Genomic DNA, 21,323 nt, shown 5'->3' with positions numbered 1-21,323 from the left:
CCTTAGCTCCATTCCCAGGCTTAGGTAAGAGGAACCCCAGATTACAGTCGGAGGGCCAGAGGAAGGTCATGCCTGCTTCTCTGAAGAAAACTGTTCTCTCTTAGGCTTTGATGAAGCTGCCTATATTAGGCCTTCAGCCTACCCACTGCCTCCACCAAGGTCAGGCCACAAGTGATGAGTCCTGCCATTGTCCATCCTCCTTCCTGGTTTGACCCATGGCTGGACTACAGAGGACCAGAGTCGGTTGCATCTGATATGTCCCGAAAGGGACACCCTGAGGACACTCAGCGAGCACAGAAGGGGAATGAGGCCAGATAGAACTTCTGAACATGAGACTGACTTTAGCCAAAAGCCCATTCAGTGTTTCTGAAGCCCAGAACGTTTTAAGTCAAGAACATATGACGGTTCCTCATTACCCCTGAGTTCAAATCTAGATCCCCAAGGCCCTCCCTCATCTCCCTCGCTGCCCATGCCACAGGGCAGACCAGTCTTCTCACCAGGGTGCTTGGCCACCCACCCGAGTCCTCTCCAGCCTTCGAGGGCCAGTTCATACCTTCCTGCCTCAGGCCCAGGCATTTCTACGGCACTTCTAGGCAGCACACAGAACTGTCTCTGACTCAGGGATGGGCATCTGCCTGGTCCTGTCAACTGGGCTCAAGCTTCCTGTGGACAGGGGCTCTGTCGTGTGCCTTCTGCAGCCTGTCTCTGTCAGAATGCAGGCAGATGATAAATTCCTGCCGCCTGACAGGAATCTTTGGTGAAGCCTTCCTTAATAGATGCTCTTGATGTACTCAGGTATACTGTAAAGACAGCAGCTGAGAACAAATGCCAAGACCCAGGGTTTATTACTGAAGGGGGAGGTGACAGAGGGTGAGGGGCTGGATAACGAGTTCTCGCGAGAGGCTGCAGATACCCACTTGGCCAGGGCAAGGCACTCTCGAGGTGACTGCAGGTTGGCAACAAGTGTTGTGTTCTCATTCCCGTGTGAGTCGGGGCCTGCCCCCAGCCGTGTGGGTTTCCTCCCCTCTTCCTGGGAATGTCCGCTGACCTGGGGCGCCCAGGCTGGGTCACAGAGCCAGAACTTGTTCTTTCCAGCTGCAACTGTGTGGAGCGGCCACAGCCCACAGTACCGCCATCTCGTCTGTGAGCTCCCGGGCTGTGGCTGCTACCTGGAGGTGCCTTGAGCAGGGCTGGGGCTCGGGCACAGCAGGATGGGCCCAGGGGATGTCAGGCTTTGAGTCAGGGACTCATCCAGCTTGCGGGTCTCAGCCTCCAGGACGGTGGCCTCGGGGGCCTGGGCCACGGCCAGGAGGGAGTGAGAGAGGCTGTGGTGCAGGTCCGCCAGCTCACGGCTCGTCTGCACCGAGCGGGCGATGTAGTCCTGCTTCTGCTTCCGCTCCAAGGCCAGCTGGGCTCGCAGGAGGGCCACCTGGGGGGCAGGAAAACCAAGAGGGCAAGAGCCATGGAGGACCGTGAAGCTGCCCACCCCCCTCCTTGCTCAGCTCCTGTGGCTCTTGTCAGACCAGCCTTTGAATCAACTCCACGCCCATGAATCTCAGGATTAGGCTTTACAGTGTATAGGGGAAGGGCTGCTGGGAATCAGAGAATCCAGTGATTGTCAACAGCGGCTGTACAGGAGGCTCAAAGAGGGAGCTTGAAAAAAAAACACAACTATTCATGTTTTTACATGTAATAAAATGCCCAGATTTTAAGTACATTTTAACATATTTCCTAACATACATACCCATGTATAACCACTATCTCAGTCAAGATACAGAATGCTTTAATTACTATAGAAAGCTCCATCATGCTCCTTTGGGAGATTTTAAGAAACATTCTGACTTAACTAGACAAGATGAGACCTGAGCATCAGTATTTTTTTCAAAGCTCCCCAGATGATTCTAATGTGCATAAGGGTTGAGAATCACTGACTGATCCATTTCTCAGATGGGTACACTGAGGTGGAGTTATTGGGAGCTCAGGGCATATTCAGGATGAGGGTGGGGCAAGAGAGGCTCCTCATCGAGTGCAAAACTTCAGGAGGAGCTCCAGGTCCACAGGGAGGCCTGCCCTGCCTCACCCTAGTCTGGGCCTGTCCCAGCGATCACCTTATATGAGTCTAACAGAATTCAAAGTGAGAGCTTGAGGTCTAGCTGTATAGTCAGGCCCTTCCAGTAGTGACTATTGACTTCTGGCACAGATTCTGAAATCAGAATTTCATAGTTTTAATTACTCCTGGGATTTGCAAGACAGGGTGAACCTTCAGGTGAGGCCTCAGAGGCAAGAAGGTACTTGAAACAGGTTCCCAGAGCTTGACCTGAGCTTGGGGTGTGGATTCTGGCGCCTGTACCAGGCTGCTCTGCCTGGTGTGCTGGGGACAGTCCTGCCGGCAAGCATGCATGTGAGGGCAGAGGAGGCCCGGGTGCTTCTGCTTGGTTCAGGCCGTCCTCTTAGAATCTTCTGTCTGCTCCTCGGCCTTCTTCCCTTCCCTTTCTCGGTAGGCAGTCTGGGGCCTGGAGCGTACTTTATTCCCCGCTCCCACCCTAAGCATAGGAGAGGTTAAATGCACTCAGTGCAGCAGGTGGAGCTGGGACTGGGCTCTGCCTGCCTCCCATGGGGTCTGCAGTTCTTTGAGGCACGAACTATCTTCCCTCTCCCTGCTGGAGATGCACAAGGGACCAAGCACATAGCAGACACCAAAGCCTTGCTGTCCGAGTACCAGGGGGGGATAAGAGCCTTAGAAGATGGAACCTTCTGGAACGTACCTCTTTCTGCAGCTCAGCCATGTGTGTGGCATCCGAGGAGACCTTCTGTCCTCCTCTTCCATCCTGGGGGAGAAAAATATTGTTCCAGGGGAACAGGCCTTCCATCGGGGGTTTGTGCAGGCCTCCCATAATCCTGGGGCACCAGGGCCTGGGGGCAGGAGAGGCCTCAGAGGGTCTAAACCAAACCAATCGGCAACGCCTGTGGAAACCTGATGCCAAATGTCCCAGAGGTCTGGATGGGACTGGCTTCTTCAAGGCACCTCCTCATTTAAAGGCAGCACGCGAAGGATGCAGAGGGGAAGTGAGACAAGGGCCCTGCCCTTGGGAAACTCTCCTTAAAGGAAGGGGGATGGAGGGCTGGGACGTGCTCAGCCACCAGAGATCGTCCCTGCCTGCCAGGATCCAGGACTGTCGACTGATGGGTATAACTCAGTCGAAAGAATGGTTTGTGGTGTCTTCCCCTAAATCCGTCTGGCCACAGAAAAGATTGAGGGCAGGAGGAGAAGAGGTTAACTGAAGATAAGATGGTTGAATGGCATCACTGACTCAATGGGGAAGCCTGGCGTGCTGCAGTCCATGGGGTTGCAGAGTCGGACACGACTTAATGACTGAATGACCACCAGAAAACACCTTGGACCCATATCTTGCAAATTCAGTATTGCAAAGGGCAAGGAAGTCTAAGAGGTCCACAAAACTGCTATCGAGTCCCTAGGTACATCAGGGTGTGGCAAGCACCACACACTGGGAGAGACCAGAAGCCCATGAGCTCTGCTCCTAGGAGCCTGAAGCACTGGTCTCGGGGCAGGTGGACTTAACATCAGCAAAGGCTGCTCAGAAGGCAGGGCTGCCAGCCTTGATTCAAGGCCCACTCACTGATGTTGGGCCTCTTTCCTGGGTCAGGGGCAGTGCTGGGCGGGACAGAGCCAGGTCAGGAGGGGCCCTCTGGACTGGCTGAATCGGCTTCTTGCCTTGGATACACATTGCAGAGGACTGTTTCTGGTGGTTGGGCTTGGGCTTTCCGGAAGCTGCACTCAATGAAAATGGACAAACCTGGGGTGTGGGGGACGGTGTTGTGGCTCCACTGCTCTCTAGGACCCCTGTCCTCGACGCGCGCATGGACTCCCTCTTCAGTTTCCTCCGCTCTCGCTCCACCTGCAGAGATTGGGTGTGAGTAAGAGCCCAGGGCTTGGGCTTGGCTCTGGGCTGCAGCTGAGCTGCCTTTTTGGGGAGCAGGCTGGTGTGAGGGGTGTGGTGCGAACATAAGGGGTCGTGAGAAGCTGAACTGTGCAGAGGAGAGCCTGTGCTGGGACAGCCCTGAGTGCACAGTGCTGCTGCAACAGAGGACGTGGGGCCAGCCTCCCGGGCTTCTAAGCGTGGCCAGGAAGTCTTTTCTGTAGAACTTCAGGCATTGTGGGCCATTCAGTCTTTGTCACAAATACTGGTGCATGGAGAGCAGGCGAAATCTGGTCCTGGGCTATTGTTTCCAAACCCCCTGCCCTGGGGGCTGCAGGAGAAGTGGAGATGCGCGCCTTTCTTCGGACTGGGGGCAGGAGCTGAGGACCGGAGTCACCCACCTGCTCCAGGGTGGTCCGCAGCTGGGCATTGTGGTGCTGCAGCCGGCTCCGGTCAACCTCCAGCTGCGCCACCGCTCGCTGCAGGTGTTCAAGCCTCTGCTCCCAGCGCTGCCTCTCCTCCGCCTCAGGACTCGGCTCCATCTTCACCTCTGAGACCTGAAGGAGAGAGACCTGTCAAGCTCACCGGGGCAGCCCCTGAGACAGGGGAAGGCGGGGGAGCTAGACAGAGGGCAAAGGATGAACCAGGCAGGTGTGCGTGTTAGGGACCCAATTCTTAGGGGAAGGGGACAAGCCCCTGGACAGGCACTCCCTCCTGGGCCATCTGTTCTCACCAGGCCCCCAGCTCACCTCTCCCAGTCGGATGCCGGGCTCTCCTCCAGGCCCCTGTTCTGCTCGGCTGGTCAGGCCCACGCTGTGGAGTCGCTCCTTCTCCAGAGCTTGTCTGGTGAGCTCTAGTTCGTCCTGGGACATCAAGGTGCAGAGCAAGTCACACCATGGTGACCGCACATTCAGAAAGTGAGAGTAACATCCATACATCCACTCCACCCTCCATCCTCAACAGTCTCATCAGGTTTATAGTCTTATTTTTCTTGGCACCTCTCAGCTATTCTAGTCCAGAATCTACATTTTACAGACGGATAAAACAAAGGAACAGAGAAGGATCTTCCCAAGGATACACGGTGGTCTAGGACTAAAATCTGTCTCCCTTTATTTTCATTTTCTGGCCATGTTGCATGGCTTGCACGATCTTAGTTCCCCGATCAGGGGTTGAACCTGGGCCATGGCAGTGAAATCCCAACCACTAAACCACCAGGGAACTCCCTGGACCTGTCTCAGTTTAGATCTTGCCTAAGCCAAGCGACAACTGGGAGCACTCGGTGTGGTGCTAAGAGCGTGGACTCAGGAATCACGTACAGGCGGGTACTGTGTCATCACTTACCAGCCATGTGACTTGGGTCAAGATAGGAGCTCTCTCCAAACCACAACCACCTTTGTAAAATAGGAAGCGTAGATCAAGCCTCTGGGGTTAAACTTCTTTGGATAAATGGGAAGACTAGTATTTAGATTATTTTCTAGACACTCAAGCGTTCATAAACGGCAAAGGTCAAGAGGGGAGACAGAGAAGAGAAACAGATGGTCTACTTGTGGGTAGTGGCTGTCTGGGAGGGAGAAGAAGCTCAGGAGTATGAGGCCACGCTTGAAAGCCAGCCTGCTTAGGTCTAATCCGAGTTCTGCCCTTCATGAGCTGGATGATCACCAACAGGTTACTTAACCTCTTTTATGGGTTATTCCTCAACTATAAAATGAAGATATTAACTGTTCCTGCGTCTCAGGGTTGTTGTAGAAAAAGAAAGTGAGAGTAACAGTGCCTGGCATGTCAAATGCTTAAAATAAAAACTGATGCTACTGTGTAAATGTCCATGGACAGATGAATGGATAAAGAAGAGACGGTAAATATATACAGTGGAATGTTACTCAGCCATAAAAAGAATGAAGCAATGTCGTCTGCAGCAACATGGACAGCCTTAGTAAGTAAAGCAAGTCAGACAGGTAAAAACAAATAACATGATATCACTTATACTTAGAATCTAAAAAAAAAAATGATACAAATGAATTTATTTACAAAACAGAAACAGACTGGCAGATATAGAAAGCACACTTATGGTTACCAAAGAGGAAAGGGGGAAGAGAGATAAATTAGGAATTTGGGATTAACAGATCTACACTACCTTATTATATATAAAATAGATAAACAACAAGAATCTGCTTGTATTGCACAAATAAGCAAACTATATTCACTATCTTCTAATTACCTATTAATACAAGGGAAAAGAATCTGAAAAAGAATACAGGTATATTCAGTTATATATATATTCTATATGTATATATATACATATATATATACTCTGCTATGTACCTGAAACATTGTAAATCAACTATACTTCAATTTTAAATAATGCTATTGGGACTTCCCTGGTGGTCCAGTGGCTAAGACACCTCGCTCCCAATGCAGGGGTCTCAGGTTCAATCCCTGGTCAGGGGAACTAGATCCCACATGCCACAACTAAGCCAAATAAATGCTTTTTTCTAAGTGATGCTACTATGAAGAGGGCTACTTCCAAAAAATGTCCTTGAGTATTTTGGGAATGGGGGTACCAACCTGAATTCCATTAATGAGTAAATACGGCTCAGGAATTCACAAGTATAGAGAGTGCCTTCCCGCCTACCTACGTATCTGACTTTCTCTGTGCCGGTAAGAATAGGCCTAGAAATAGGAAAGGAGTCCCACTTACTGAATGCTTCTTTCTTGTGCTCTTATTTATATTATTCCTTTTTGGACTCAAAATGGCTGTATGGGGCTGATATTATCATTCCATATTTTATCAATGAGAAAAACAAGTCAGAGAAGAAAAAGCACTTACCCCAGGTCACACAGCTACTAAACTGCAGAACTGTATTTCAAATCCAAGAACTTGACTCCAAAGTTCATAAATGAAACCCTCTGTGTGCATATTGTATTTTAACCAGAACAGAGATTTTGGGGCTCCAGGAAGGCTAGTCCCTGCAGGGTTGTGTGTCTGAGGTTGGGGAGGGGGTTCTCCAGTGCTCACATCCAGTCAAGGGACCAGGATATAGAGATGACTTCTCAGGAAAAACGGGCTGGGCTCCTCTTGGTAAAAGAGATAATACCTCCCTATGTCCAGCAGTAAACCCAGCTCTCCTGATGGCCCACTGTGTGCAGACCTTGTGCTCAGTGCATCGTGAAACATGACTAAGACATGGCCCTGACCTGAGGGTAAAGGTCATACTCTAAGGTCACTTCCTCTGCCATTCAACATCCTGCCTAGAGGAGCCCACTTTTTCTAACTGTTGATACCTCCGAAGTCTCTACCGCTGGCCTCAATCTCATCCTTTACCTTCAGCTCATTTTACAGACCCGCCCACGGGACCTGTCCCCTTGCAGGTCCCACAGGTATGTCACTCGTTTCCAAACTGACAGCACTATTTCCCTCCTTTTCCCCAAACCCACCTTTATCTCAGTGAGCAGAAACCTGGGCCCTATCTTTACTTTGTCATTTCTTCATGTCTCCATCCATACTCCCGATCTCAGGTCACCATCTCCCCGCCGACTCCCACTTACAGCCTCCTACTCGGTCTCCCCAGATCTCCAGCTGCTCCACACGGCAGCCTGAGCCATCTTTATGAACTATTATATATCTGATTCTGTCACTGCCTAGGCCCAAACTCTTCATCCGCTTCCCACTGGTCACCCAGGTCCTCAACATGGTGACAAGCCCTGAACGATGGGCCCCTGCTGTCCTCTACTCTTGCCAGCCTCCTGCTCTATGTCCCAGGCAGCCTCAACTCCCTGACTGGCATTCTATGTTCTCTCTCCCCTCCTTCTCTCCTCTCCCCCCACAACAACCTGTGCTGGGCTACTTCCTTACTGGTCCCTTCAGATCTAATCTCAAACATCACTTTTACCAGGAAGCCTTTTGGGACCCAGGAAAGGCGGGGCATCCCTCTAGTTTGCTCAGAGCACACTAAACTAATCCTAATTAAGCACTAACCCCAAGAGCTGCACTGCATTGCACAATAATCGCTCTTCCACTAGACCGTTAACTCTGGGAGGACAGAGTCTGTGGGTGTTGCCTTGCCCCTCCCACCCCACACTAGCACACTAACCGGGATTCCACTGTGTTGAGGTGTCCGTGACCTCACCTTTTCTCACATCCTGAGGTGCAGATGGCCCTGGAGTCTTACCCACCACGACGTGACTCACCTGCAGCCTCTGCTGCTCCGAGTCCTGCTCCAGAACGGAGGCCTGTAGGAGCAGGGCCGCCTCCTGCAGACTGCTCACGCTGGCCTTGCTCTGGGCCAGGGACAGCGCCAGGTGCTGGGCCTTCTCCCTCCACTCGATCTCCCTGGCCTCCGTCTGCCTCAGGGCCGCCTGCAGTCGCTCCAGCTCCCTCTGCAGCCTGGGCCCTGAGGAATCGAGCTGGGGAGACGGCTCCTCCCTGGGCGAGGCTTTGTGGCTGCGGGGCAAGTCCTCCAGATCCTTCCTTTGCTGGGCCTCTCGCAGCTCCAGGAGCTCATCTTCCTTTTGAGCCAGGGTCCGCTGTAGCTCCCTTAGGCTCTCCCGAAGGCCCCTTGCCTCTTCCCCTTCTCTTTCGTGCCTGCGCTCCTGCTTCTCTTGGGCCAAAGACTTCTCCAGCAGCTGCCCCTGCCTCCTCAGCTCTCTCAGCTCTTTGTCCCTCTGGGCAAGCACCTGCTGGAGCTGCCGCATGGCCTCCTGGTGCTGGAGGTCCCCGTCTTGGATCTCACCTTCCCGCTTCCTCAGGGTCTCTTCGAGCTGCCGGGCTTGGGCCTGGCAGGAGTCCAGGGCGGCCTGCAAGGTGGCCATGCTGGCCTCTAGGTTGCGACTCAGTTCGGCCTGCCCGTGGAGATGCTGCTCTTTCTCCCGCAGGGCGGCCTGAGCCTGGCCAAGGGCCTCCTGCAGAGCCTCAGCCTGGCCCCGGGCAGCCTCCTCCTGCCGTTGGGAGGCCTGGCCCTTGGCCCGCAGGGCCTCCAGCTCCCTGTCGCGGGCCTCGAGCAGTGCCTCTGCCTGCAGCCAGCTGTCCCGCAGGGCCCGGGCCTCTGCCTCGTGCTCCTGGGCCTGCTCGGCACACTGCTGCTGGAGGGCCCGCAGCGCCTTCTCCTGCTCCCGGGCCTCTGCCCGAAGGTCACCCAGCACCTCCTCCAGGGCCTGGCTCCGCCGCCCCTCCACCGCCAACTCTTCCTGGAGCCTCCGCGCGTGTCCCTTGTGCTCCTCGAGCTCGGCCCGGCGCTCCTCCAGAGCGGCATGCGCCTGCTCCAGGGCGGTCTGCAGTGAGTCCGCCTGCTCCTTCACGTTCTCCTCCTGGCCCTGGGCCTCTTGCTGCTGCAAGGCCTGGAGCTCCTGGGTCCTCTGCACCAGGACCCTCTGGGTCTCTTCCAGCCGCCTCTGAAGCTCCTGCTCTTTCAGCTCCCCCTGGTCCCGGGCTTCCTGCAGGTGCTGCTGCAGGACTGCGATCTCCTGCTCCCGCTGGGTCAGAAGGAGGCTGGTCTCACCCACCTTCCTGTGGAGGCCCTGGAGCTCCTGTTCCAGCTGGTCCCTGTGTTCCTGAAGCTCCTGGATGTGCTCCTGCTGGCACTCCACCTCCTTCTCCTTATCTCGCAGGATCAGCTTCATGTGCTCCAGGCTTCCACGCTGAGCTTTGCTCTGGCCCTTCCCTTCCTCCGCCCGCTCCTGCCTCAGCTGCCGCTGCGAGACCAGCTCCCGGCCCCGCTCTTTCAGGGCCAGCTTGATCTGCTCCAGGTCTTCCTCCAGGATCTTGTTCTGCCGGCTCCTCTGATCTTCCAGGGCCTGCGTCCTCTCCTTCAGCAGCACCAGCTCCTGCTCCTTCCTCTCCAGGTCTTGACTCAGACGCTCTTTCTGCCTCTGCAGATCCCGGATCTGGTCTCGTTGGGCCATGGCCTCCTGCTCCTTCTCCTGGAGCTCACTAGCCAGAAGAGTGCTGTGGCCCTCCAGCTCCTGGATCTGGCTGCCCTGTGCCAGCAGTTCCTGGCTCCTTTCCTCCAGGTCCAGCGTTAGGTGGGTCAGAGCCACCCTCTGCGCTTCCCTCTGGCCCTCCAGCTCCTCTATCGCCTTTCGCTGGCTCTCTGTTTTATGACGCTTCTCCTCGAGCTCCAGGGCCAGGCATTCCATCGTGACCAGCTGCTTCTTCAGGTCCTGAATCTGCCCTTTCTGGGACTCAATCACTTGGGCCTTCTTCTCAAGTTCCAGGAGATGATGCTCTAGGATGCTCGTCTGTGTCTCCTGGTCCTTCTCAAGCTCCCGGATCCGCTCTCTCTGCAGGGCCAGCTGCTGCTCTCGCTCCTGGACGGCCACGGGGAGATGCTCTAACACAGACCTACACTCCTCCAGCTCCTGGATCTGTCCCTGCTGTAGATCCACCTCTTGGTTCCTTCTCTTCAGGTCCAGAGACAGCACTTCCAACACAGCCTTCTGCATTTCCCGTTGCTTCTCCAGTTCCTCGATCTTCTCCTGCAGAGTCTCCACCTCCCCTTCTCTTTCCGAGAGGGCCTGGGCCAGGCGAGCCAGATTGTCCTGCAGCGCCTTCCCCTGGGCCACCTTCAGCTCACCCTGCTCCTGCAGGGCCTGGGCTCGCTGGCGCTCACTCGCCACCTCCTCATTTTTCAGTCTCAGCGCTGAGCGCGCCATCCGCAGATCTTCCTCCAGGGCCACAGCAGCACTTGCCTGAGCCCTGGCTTCTGTGACAGAGGTTTGGAGATGTTCCACCTGGGCAGTCAGGCTCTCCTTGGCTGCCTGCAGTAACTTGCGCTCATTCTGGAAAACGAGATACAAAACCGCCTTAAAGCTGTGCTTCCCTCAAAGTGTCACTCCAACAAGGGCCTTTCCTTTTCTTCCTCTGTGGCATCAGCCTTGTCAAGGATGTGAGCAAAAGGAACTGAACGTTCTAGTTAGGCTGATGCTGTAAAAGAACATCCCAACCGCACTTCCAGGCTCTGCTCTGCTCAAAAAAAAGTCTGGTGCAAATCAGCCATCCTAGACTCTAGTCCTTCAGGTCAAGGGATATAGATCTCAACCTCAATTCAGAAAGAGTAATTAAAGGAGGATTCACTAAGGCCTTCATAATGGTCCTCAGGGCTGTGGGGACAGCCAGAGAAACGGAGCCACCAGTGAAGAAAGCTGGGCACTATATATGCATGGGGTTTGACCAGGGGCTAGGATGGGAGCCCGAGCCTTGGCCCCTCCCCAGTTCAGTACCACCTTACCTGGGCTTCCACTCCTTGCAGCTCTGCTTGCTGGAGGCGACTCTGTAAGGATGCCACAGTTTCACGCAGTTCCATCAGCTCAGATTCTAGGGAGTTCTGTTTGCCTTCCCACTTGGATTTCTCTTTGGGAAGAGACGGAGGAAGGCCCATGATTGGGGTGGAGGAAAAGAGGGATGTACAGGTAGATGGGAGAAGGGGAACAGAGAAACAAAGGAGGAAAAGGCCAAGAAGGAGAGAATTACATCCAGTTTCATAGAGACATGACCCTTCTGCCCACTGCTCTGCTTGTCTAGGCTCCCTGCTGCTTCCAGACCCCTGTCTGCATCTGCTGCCTGACAGTTGTGCCAACACGTCTCATCCCAATCACATAGCTTCTCAACCCTGGATTCCAGACAGGGTTGAGCTTCATGACATGGGATGTCCTTTTCAGCCAGTAATTCAAGGATTTTGCAGAGGTTCCTAGAGACCAGGGCGGCTCTGCTGGGGGCCCTCCATTTCTGCAAAAGCTCCAGAACCCAGCTCTGTGTATGGCTCTCACGGAGCCCAGTGGGACATTTTAAGACCCAGATCCACTCCCCACGTTGTCTTCTTCTCTTCTGTAGTTGAGCCTTGAGCCTGAAGACCCTCCTCTTTCTTTTCCTGGTGGTCAACACCCTTCCCAGCCTTGGTTGTAGCACAGATACATTCTCCCCAGGTTCCCCCCTTTTCTATTTCCCAAACAAGCTCAGGATCCCTGATAATCACTTTGAGAATAGTTGGGGATGACAAAATAAGTAACACTGGTAAATGATTAATGACAGAATTTTAAGGTGTTCTTCCAGACTAGGCCTTAGGTAGCCAGTTTTTAAACCTGCAGACAGAGAAAATGGAAGCCTAGCCAGCAACTTCCCTCAGTTCACCAAATCCGTTCCTCCTAATCCCTTCTGCCAGGATGGCCCTCAAAGGCCCAGCAAAGCATGAAAAGTAGTTCATCAGGTTCACCACCCCTTTGGAGAGGCCTCTGGATATCTTCTCGCAGTTGTGCGCAAGCAGTAAAGAGTGGTTCCCAGGCCGATTCCACCCCTCTGGGCTCTCTGCCTTTCCTCACAATTTAGTCGTGTCTGACTCTTTGCAACCCTATGGACCATAGCCCACCAGGCTCCTCTGTCCATGGGACCCACCAGACAAGAATACTGGAGTAGGTTGCCCTTTCCTCCTCCAGGGGATCTTCTCAACCCAGGGATCTTCCCAACCCAGGGATCAAACCCAGGTCTCCTGCATTGCAGGCGGATTCTTTACCACTAGCGCCACCTGTGAAGCCTGCCATTCCTCTCTTCACCTCAAAACCCTCCTGCCTTGAGCTTCTCACCTTCCTCGTTCTGGGAGAGCTGTCTCTGCAGAGCCTGCAACTCTGTGTGCACCTGGCTCTTCTCGGCTTCCATATCACTGAGACGCTGTTCCAGCTTCTGGGCTTGATCCCGCAGATCATCCTGGGAAAGGAAGCACGTGGAACTCAAGCTCCACGTCTTCCATGACCTCACCCCAGTCCAGAGCCTGAGCCCTCTAGTCCCTCAGCTTCTGTCAGGGTTTGCCTTCGAGGACCTACTCTCAGACTGCTGGGTTATTTACCTCTGAAGTCACGTGCATCTGGCTCCCAGAAGTGATGACAGGCTCTGCCCCAACTGGCTGGAGCCTGGCTTCCCTTTCTGACCCGTCTGTCTTTGAAACAGAACTCCTACTGAAGTCTTAGCCCAGGATCCCTCTCCTCTCCCTGAACCACTTCACACTTTAGCTCAAAGGTCACTGCTTCCTTTCTTCTGACCCTCTCAAGTGAGATTGCACTGTCCCTGCCTCCTATTATCAGAATGTGCACCTGTTACTGATCTAGTCAATTCTAGCAGCTCGGCTTTATCTCAGGACGAAGCTGGGTTGCTCAGCCCTGTCATGAGCCTTCCTGAGGGCAGAGAGCAGGTGCTTCTCCTTTCTGTATCCCTAGCTCAGAGTGGCTGGTATACTGACACTCCATTTTCACTGACCGATAGGTTCACCATAAGGTGGGATTTGGAGGACATTTCATATTGTCTTGGGCCTAGAATGTTCCTATAAACAGCATCCTCAGATCTCAATGATCCCCTTTTGTTGGTTTCTTCTTGGAGGTGTTGGCACTAAGAACAATTCGTGGCTGAGAGGAAAATGATGTAAAACAATATCCCAGATCTACACAGAGTATCACGGTTTACAGGGCTCACTTGAGTCCCTCACTCATTTAATCCTCAAAACCTGGTGAAGCGGGCACAGGGTGCCCTAATTTACTAAAGAAACCAAGGTCCAGGAAGCCGAATGCTTTATTCACGGCTGCCAGGTAGTAAGCAATAGAGGCAGAACTCATTCCAACTTGACGTCAGAAATAAAACAGGTTAGACACTTCCCTGGTGGTCCAAGGAACCACCAGGGGGTTAGCGTGGCTAAGTCTCCACGTTCCCAATTCAAGATGCCTAGGTTCAGTCCCCAGTCAGGGACTAGATCCCACAGGCTGCAACTACTAAGACTCAGCACAATCAAATACATAATTTTTTTTTTTTAAAGAAGAAATAACACAGGTCAAACTACGCCATGACCCTTTTCCAGGGAAGGTGAAGAGCTTGAGGAAGGAGAACAGAGACACATACCCGGGCCTGCTGCGTCTTCCGCAGGTCTTGGTGAAGCTTCTGGAGGGCGGCCGCCACTGCCTCAACTGAGAGAGCCGTCAGGAGGGGCCCTCTCTTAAAGAGGATCCTAGTGCCATTCTGGTCTGAAAAAACAAGGAAACACCTCCTGACCTGGCTGCACTATGAAATGAAATAGCCACACCACACCACCCAGACATGGCCCTGGCCTTCCTATCCACCCCTCTCTTCAAAGAATCCCCCTCAGCAGTTTGTTCATCGTGCCCTGGTCTGCATACCTATGTGCCAGACACTTTGATGGGCACTAGAAAATGCCAGCTATCATTTGTTAGGCATTTAATAAGTGCCAACCCAGGGACAGGGGAGCCTGGTGGCCTGCCGTCTATGGGGTCGCACAGAGTCGGACATGACTGAAGCGACTTAGCAGCAGCAGCAGCAGCAGCAGGACAGGGAAGCCTGGCGTGCCGCAGTCCATGGGGTCGTAAAGAGTCGGACACGACTGAGCATGTGAACAAGTGCCAGGGACTGTGTGGGCGATTTTATTTCTGTCATTTCATTAACTCCTCAGAAAAAACCCGAGAGGTGGGTACTTATAACACCCTCATTTTACAGTTGAGAAAATCAAGCTCAGACAGGAGAGGTCACTTGCCCAAGGACACATGTCTAGCAAATGGCAGAGCTGGGGTTCACACTCTGACTGAATCCATCCCAGAGGCTGTGGCCTTGGCCTTGATGCAGTACTGCCTGGAGAACTGCACCCCTCTCCTCCACCCTGGGAGCTAAGCCTGGCTTTGCCCAAAGGTCTGAGCTCCTGGGTGGCTCCTCACCTGGCTCTGGGCCCCAGAGGGAGGGTGCTGAGTCTCCCCCGCCATTCAGCTCCAGCCTGCTCTCGCAGGCAGACCCCAGGGCCTGCTGCAGGACAGAATAGAGGCTGGCCAGCTGGACCTGGGCCTGGTGCCCAGGCTGCTGCTCCGCCGCCAGCGCCTCCAGCCGGCTCTCCGTGCTGCGCAGGCGCAGCTGTAGTTGGGCCGCCTTGGTCTCCTGGGCCCACAAGGAAGCTCGGAGCTGCTGTTCGGTGACTCGAGACGCCTTGAGCTCCTCCAGCAGCTGAGTCTCCTGGGCCAGGAAGTCAGCCTCCTTTTCCTTCACCTCCTGCTTCAGTAATTCCACCTGCCAGAGAAGAAGTATGGTCACTCTAAGCAGGGAGTGGACACCCTCTCCCTGGACCCTCCCGGGCCCAATCCCACTCGATCCCCAGGGTCTTGGGGTTGTCTGGGGCTGGGAGGATTTCAAGAGGCTCAGCTCTCCAGCAGAAAGGGAGGGTCTGGAATGAGTGTCACCCCAGATCTGACCTACCTAAGGACTCCTGACACGTGGGCCTGGGCTATATGCTCATGGTCTCTGGCCCTGGTCCCCTTGGCAACTATGCCAGCTTCCTGCTATGATTAGAAATCTGCCTGAGAGACCTCCCTGGTAGTCTAGTGTCTAAGACTCTGTGCTCCCAATGCAGGGGGCCTGGGTTCAATCCCTGGTCAGGGAACTAGACCCCACATGCTGCAACTAAAAATATTTTGCATGTGACAACAAAGGTGTCAACTAAGATCTGGGGCAGCCGGAAAAAAAAAAGAATTCTTCTTGAAGCCCTGATACTGAGCCAAAAGAAGACCAGTCACAATAATAATGGCTACCATTTACTGAATGCTTACTGTGCTCCTGACACTTTCTATATTCCTATAGTGATTAAGAATTATCACCCTTGTTTTATGGATGAATAAAGCGATATTCACACAGCCAAGAAGCAGTACAGCAGGGATCACACCCAGGGATCTAACAAGCAGACCTGGGTCCTGCTCTACCACAGTCTACGTCTAGCTCTTACTCCCTTCATGCTTTTCCTCCCAGTTCCATCTTCCCACCATGCACAGGTCTGGGGTCCTGCTGTGAACAGACCAAGTCCATGGAAGGCCTCTTGCTGCCGCAGACCCGAGGGAAGTAATATTTATTCCCCTTGCTGTGTCTTGCCGGGCAGACAAGGTGCACTCGGCAGTGGCCAGGCTTGAACAGGCCTGCGTGAGCCCTATCCTCTGGGCACCATGTTCCGGTCATCAGCAGTCTGTTCTTGACTCTGGGTCAGGTTCCCATGCTCCACCCTACCCAGTCCTGGCTTCCCTCTCCCACCGGGGCTGCCAAGGCCCCAGCATGACTGAGCAAGCACCCGCCGACTCCAGAGGCCGGCTTCCACCAGGGAAGAGATTTCCTGCTGGGGTGGGAGATACCTGGGCGCTGAGCTCTTTCTGCCCGGCCTGGGCCTCCTGCATGTCCTGGCGCAGGGAGCTCAGCTCTTGCTGTTGAACAGAGTCAGCCTCTTGCAGAACAAGGAGTCTCTGTTCCTTTTCCACCAGCGACAGAGTCAGGCTAAAAAGAGAGGGGTCAAGTGCAAGTTCGATGCATGAAGCAGAGCACTCAAAGCCAGTACTCCAGGACAACCCAGAGGAATGGGGTGGGGAGGGACATGAGAGGGGGGTTCAGGATGGAGGGATACATGTGCACCCGTGACTGATTCATGTCGATGTATGGCAAAAACCACCACAATACTGTAAAGTAATTATTCTCCAATTAAAATTAATAAATTAATTTTTTTTAAAAGAGAGGGGTCAGAGGGCCAGGCCATTCTCTCAGGCAACTAACAACTACCTTCTCATCTGAGTGCTCTAACATAGCATGGATAATTAGCACAGAAACAGTAATGATCATGATTTCAGGCTAAGAATAAAAGCCTGCGTTTATTGAGTACCTACTGATTGCTCCGAGGTTCTTCAACTTCACAATTTACTCTTTGGCAAATTCCAGAAATACCTACATAGTACCTCAAATTCAACACGTCCAATTCTTCCCGTCTCCTCGGCACCTCCCCTCCCCCCAGTCACCCCTGCTACATTCCCCAGCTCAGAATGGCCTCTCCATCCACCCTTAGAAGTCCTGACCACATCACAGCATTCTTCCCTCACCCTGCCTGTGTCCACTCCAAGACTACATATAAACCGATCCCAACTCCCCTAACGTCCCTTAAACCCCTTCCCTCCTCCTCTTCCTTACCCCCTCACCAGGGTTCCAGCTTTGGTATCTCTTATCTGGACATCTGTACCAGCCTCCTATCTCTAGTTTCATCAACAAAAGGGTTTCTCCCCACTCAGACTCCAGGTAACATAATCTGCCAATACCTTCCCTTGGAGATGATGTGATTAATGTCTTCTCCACAAAACCTTCAATTCTATTGTGACAGAGACCATATTGTCTTATTTAAACTATATCCCCAACCTCTGGCATAGTGCCTAGTGCATGAGACACGTTCTCCACTAAATGAATGAAGTGCGAGCTTCGGAGACAGGGACCATGCCCTCTCTACACAGTTACCTGTAGAGCCCAGAGATGGAGACATGAGTGTTTAGGGGACCTGAGCAAAGAACCGTCAACCTCACTGTGACCCCTGGATCCAGACGGGCCAAAGCCAACTCCATGGCCTGTTGAGCCTACCTGGCTTTTTCTCTCTCCAGCTCCTTCTGAATTCGGCTACACTCCTCGGCCTCTCTCAGCTTTTCCTGAACCTCCTGGTCCACGAACCTCTGGGAGGCTTCTTTGGAAAGCAGCTGAGACTTCAAGTCCTCCACCTGGAAAGTCAAGAGCATGAGGACCGGGGATAGGCGGTCAGTGGAAGGATGCTTCTTATCTAGGACTTAGGGTCCTTCAAGCAGCCCATTCCCAACCCCCTGAAGGGCCTGCCAACCCTTAGGTGCTCTTCTTAACTACCTCCTTCCGCCAACCATTCATAAGCCCCTCCCTACCGTTCAGCCTCATCGCCTGTCTCCCCAGCCTCATGTGTGGTGTATAAAGGAGGCACAAGGAAAAACTTTGGCTGAAAAACTCTGTCCAAAGGCCAGGTGATTATATTTTTAAAAAATAAACAATCCGAATACCATATGATACAGGATTCTGAAAAGGAAAAGCAACCTGGTATAAAAACACTGGCTCTGTGGGGGAGGTTGGATCAAGGAGGCTGCCCAAAAAATGTGAGATTTGGGTTTCCCTGGTGGTGAAGACAGTAAAGAATCCGCCTGCCAATGGAGGAGACATGGGTTCAATCCCCAGGTTGGGAAGATCCCCTGGAGAAGGAAATGGCAACCCACTCCAGTATTCTTGTCTGGGAAATCCCAAGGACAGAGGAGCCTGGGGGACTAAAGTTCATGGGATCACGAAGGATCGGACACGACTCAGTGACTAAACAATAACGACATGGTCCCCACTGAGAGAGGTTACTAACTATCCCAGGGGCCTGGGAGGCACACGCTCAGTTCTGAGCACCCTTCACTTCTCACTTAATACCGGGGCCTCCCCTCCCCACCCCAAGCTCAGGCAGCAGGGCCAAGGTTTCCCCATCCTGCCAGGGGGAGTGGGAGGGCCTGGCTGTGCTGGGGAAGGGTTGCGGGGCTGCGAGAGAGGAGCAGGGACCTGCTTCTGCAGCTCTGTCTTATCCTGCAGCAGGACGCGGCCCTCCTCCTGGAGGGTCACCAGGCGGTCTCTGTGCTGCTGGGCTGCCTGCTCCAGCGCCTGCTGAGCCTCCTGGAGCTGGGTCTGCAGCATCCCGGTAGTCTCCTGCAAGGGCAGAAGAGAGCAGGGAAGGAAGAAAGCTTCCTTGGTCACGAAATCTGTGTTGCAGAGACTGTGTTGTATAAATACTGGTTTTTAGGTTGGGTTGGCAAAAGCCGAGGTGGGGCCCAGCTGAGTCGTGTTGCTTCCATGATACCTTGTCACCTCAAGTCCTCACCTCCTTCTCCTGCTCCTCCCTCACCTAGCGCATTGCTCGCCTAGGCCTTCTCGGCCAGGGCGCCTCACTCAGACCACTGCAGCAGCTCCTGCCGGGTGGCCCAACTTCCACTTCATGCTGCCACGCCCACACGCACACGTGTATACACACACAAACACACACACAGTTCTCCCCTCAGCGGCTAAGTATTTAAAAAATACATATAGTAAATCATGTCCCACTCTGCTTTTTCGATACCATCCAACACGTTCCCACTGCCCTTAGAACAAAATCCAACCTCCTTCCACGGTTGACAAAGGGCTCCTGCCCCCAAGCTTATCAAGGGACTTGTCCCAGGCCCTTTCTGCCTGTCCCAGGTCCTTACAACAGCTATTTCTACTGCCTGAACTGTTCTTCAAATGGCTGGCTTCTTTTCTTTTTAATGGTTTTATTGAGATTGAGTTCATATATCTTGCAACTGACCCGTTTAAAGCAGATAATTCAATGGTAGTTAGCATATTCACAGGGTTGTGCCACGGTTACTGTGATCATTTTTCACCATTTTTATCAGCTACAGAAACAAACTGCATACCCTCCCCATCCCCCATCCCCACTTCCAAGCACTCATCTACTCTCTGTCTTTATAGATTTGCCTGTTTGGGCTACTGCCTACAAGTGGAGTAATATCCCATGTGGTCTCTTGTAACTGGCTTCTTTTACTTAGCAAAATGCTTTCAAGGTTCACCCTTATTGTTCTAAGGGCCTGACTCTTTTCAGCCTTCATGGCTCAGCTCAAACGTCACTTTCTCAGTGAGGCCCCCGCTGACCACCTTTGTCCAAAAAGGCCTCCTCTGAATCCGTCTCAGTTACCTTGGCCTATTCATTTCCTGTACGGCTCTTATCGTGACCTACAATTATCTCACTTATTCTGTGTCCTCTCTGCCACTTTATTAAACACCACGACTGTCAGTTCACCATTGTGCCACACCTTTCTGTTGGTTGAGTGTCAGCAGCTAGCCCGGGGACCAATGCAAAGAAGTGCCAAAGGGCAGGTCAATGTGGTCCAGTGGCTAGGAATCTGCCTACTAATGCAGGGGACATGGGTTCGATCCCTGGTCCAGGAAGACTACTGGACATGCTGCAGGGCAACTAAGCCCGTGGGTCCCAACTACTGAGCCCATGCTCTAGAGCCTGGGCTCTAGAGCAGCCACCCCAACGAGAAGCCCAAGCACTACCCTGAAGAGTAGCCCCCACTCACCTCAACTACAGAAAGCCTGCACAGAGAAACCAAGACCCAGTGTGGACAAAAGTAAATAAACAAATATTAAAAAAAAAAAAAAAATCCACCTGCCTACGCAGGGGACATGGGTTTGATCCCTGGTTGGGGAACTAAGATCCCATATAACAGGGCAGCTAAGCCCACCTGCTGCAACTACGGAGCCTGCACGCCACAACTAGAGAGAAGCCTGCACACTGCAACGAAAGATCCCGTGTGCTGCAGCTAAGACCTGACACAGCCCAGTAAAGAAATATTTAAAAAAGAAAAACAAAACAGTACGAAGGAGTGAACTGCTGCTCCCTTTCCTCCCCGCCTGGGACCACCCTCCATACCTGCTCCTTTAACTGCTGAACCTTCATGTCCTGCCTCAGCCGCTCCAGCTGCTGGCTGGCCTCTGCCAGCTCCTTCTGGGTCTGCAGCAGCGTCTCCAGGAGGGACACCCTCTCCTTCTCTGTCTCGAGCTGCATCTGTGAAGGGGCAGGAGGGCCAGGGCTTGTTGGGTCAGGGGTCACCATGCTCATCCACGAAGCCACAAGCACACGCCAGGTGCTCTAGGTTCTTCTGGCAAATGGGTTTGGGAGGGCTGGGGTTGCTGAGGGCAGAGGAAGGTTGGGACCACTGACTGAGAACCAGGAAGTGTGAACATTGCCACTGGTTTGCAAGCTGACAGGATGTGGTAAACGGCGGCCCTCCCTCAGGAAGTAGGACATACAGCCAACCCTGCAGCTAACGGTGCCGATCGCCTGCTCACGGGGGCAGAGTGGGAGGTCTGGAAGGCCCTGTAGCCCCATTCCTGGGGAGCTGGAAGGAAGTGGCCCGAGGCAGGGGGTCACAGGGAACACGCAGCCCTCCCAGCTGCCCACCTGGCACAGGGCGCTCTCGGCCTCAGCCCGCTCTTCCTCCCTCTGCGCCCGCATAGCCTCCATTTCTGCCTGCTGTTCCCTTAGCCTCGCTTCTAGCTCTGCCTTCTCCCTCTCCAGGCTCTCCAGAACCTTCTCCAGTTCCTGCCGGTGCCAGGAGCGCTCTTCTTCCTGGTCATAGGAAGGAAACACCGATGGAGCTGAGAGGGTGAGGCGCGGAGGCAGAGAAGCACCGGATGAGAGTAAGAAGTCTACTGCTCACCAGCTGTGAGACCTCGGTGTTTTCCTTACCAAGCCTGTTTTCTCATCTGTGAGGTGAGGCTAATTATCCTGCTTTGCCTATCTCACCAAGTTTTATGAGAATCAAGTGAGATTTATTAAAAAAAAAATCAGGGGTGTCCTTGGCAGTTCAGTGGTTAAGACTCTAGACTCCCAACACAGGGGGCATGGGTTCCATCCCTGGTCTGGGAAGATCCCACGTGCCGTGGGGCAACCAAGGCCATGCACCACAACCCCTGAGCCTGTGAGCCACAGCTACGGAGCCCACGTGCTGCAGCGACCGGAGCCTGTGCACCCAGAG

General features: G+C 53.4%; 1 protein-coding gene across 1 annotated transcript in view; it reads right to left on the bottom strand.

Moving 5' to 3' along the window:
* Window positions 1-863: 863 nt before the first annotated feature.
* The window catches only part of CEP250 (centrosomal protein 250), a 40,106-nt gene continuing 19,646 nt past the window's right edge, over window positions 864-21,323 (bottom strand). The window contains exons 18-32 of the mRNA XM_068987098.1: window positions 20,747-20,914; window positions 20,216-20,350; window positions 18,310-18,453; window positions 17,338-17,471; window positions 16,080-16,218; window positions 14,631-14,973; window positions 13,807-13,928; window positions 12,507-12,627; window positions 11,159-11,280; window positions 8,124-10,709; window positions 4,688-4,801; window positions 4,340-4,495; window positions 3,816-3,917; window positions 2,766-2,828; window positions 864-1,429 (exon numbers count right to left, since the gene is read on the bottom strand). Of these exons, the coding sequence (XP_068843199.1) occupies window positions 1,166-1,429; window positions 2,766-2,828; window positions 3,816-3,917; window positions 4,340-4,495; window positions 4,688-4,801; window positions 8,124-10,709; window positions 11,159-11,280; window positions 12,507-12,627; window positions 13,807-13,928; window positions 14,631-14,973; window positions 16,080-16,218; window positions 17,338-17,471; window positions 18,310-18,453; window positions 20,216-20,350; window positions 20,747-20,914 (4,713 nt within the window). The 3' untranslated portion in view covers window positions 864-1,165. The remainder of the gene's footprint in view (window positions 1,430-2,765; window positions 2,829-3,815; window positions 3,918-4,339; window positions 4,496-4,687; window positions 4,802-8,123; window positions 10,710-11,158; window positions 11,281-12,506; window positions 12,628-13,806; window positions 13,929-14,630; window positions 14,974-16,079; window positions 16,219-17,337; window positions 17,472-18,309; window positions 18,454-20,215; window positions 20,351-20,746; window positions 20,915-21,323) is intronic.

This window comes from Capricornis sumatraensis, chromosome 15 (genome assembly GCF_032405125.1).
Source record: "Capricornis sumatraensis isolate serow.1 chromosome 15, serow.2, whole genome shotgun sequence".
Classification (NCBI taxonomy): domain Eukaryota; kingdom Metazoa; phylum Chordata; class Mammalia; order Artiodactyla; family Bovidae; genus Capricornis; species Capricornis sumatraensis.
Note: the sequence above shows the minus strand (reverse complement) of the source record. Positions and strands in the feature narration are given on the sequence as shown.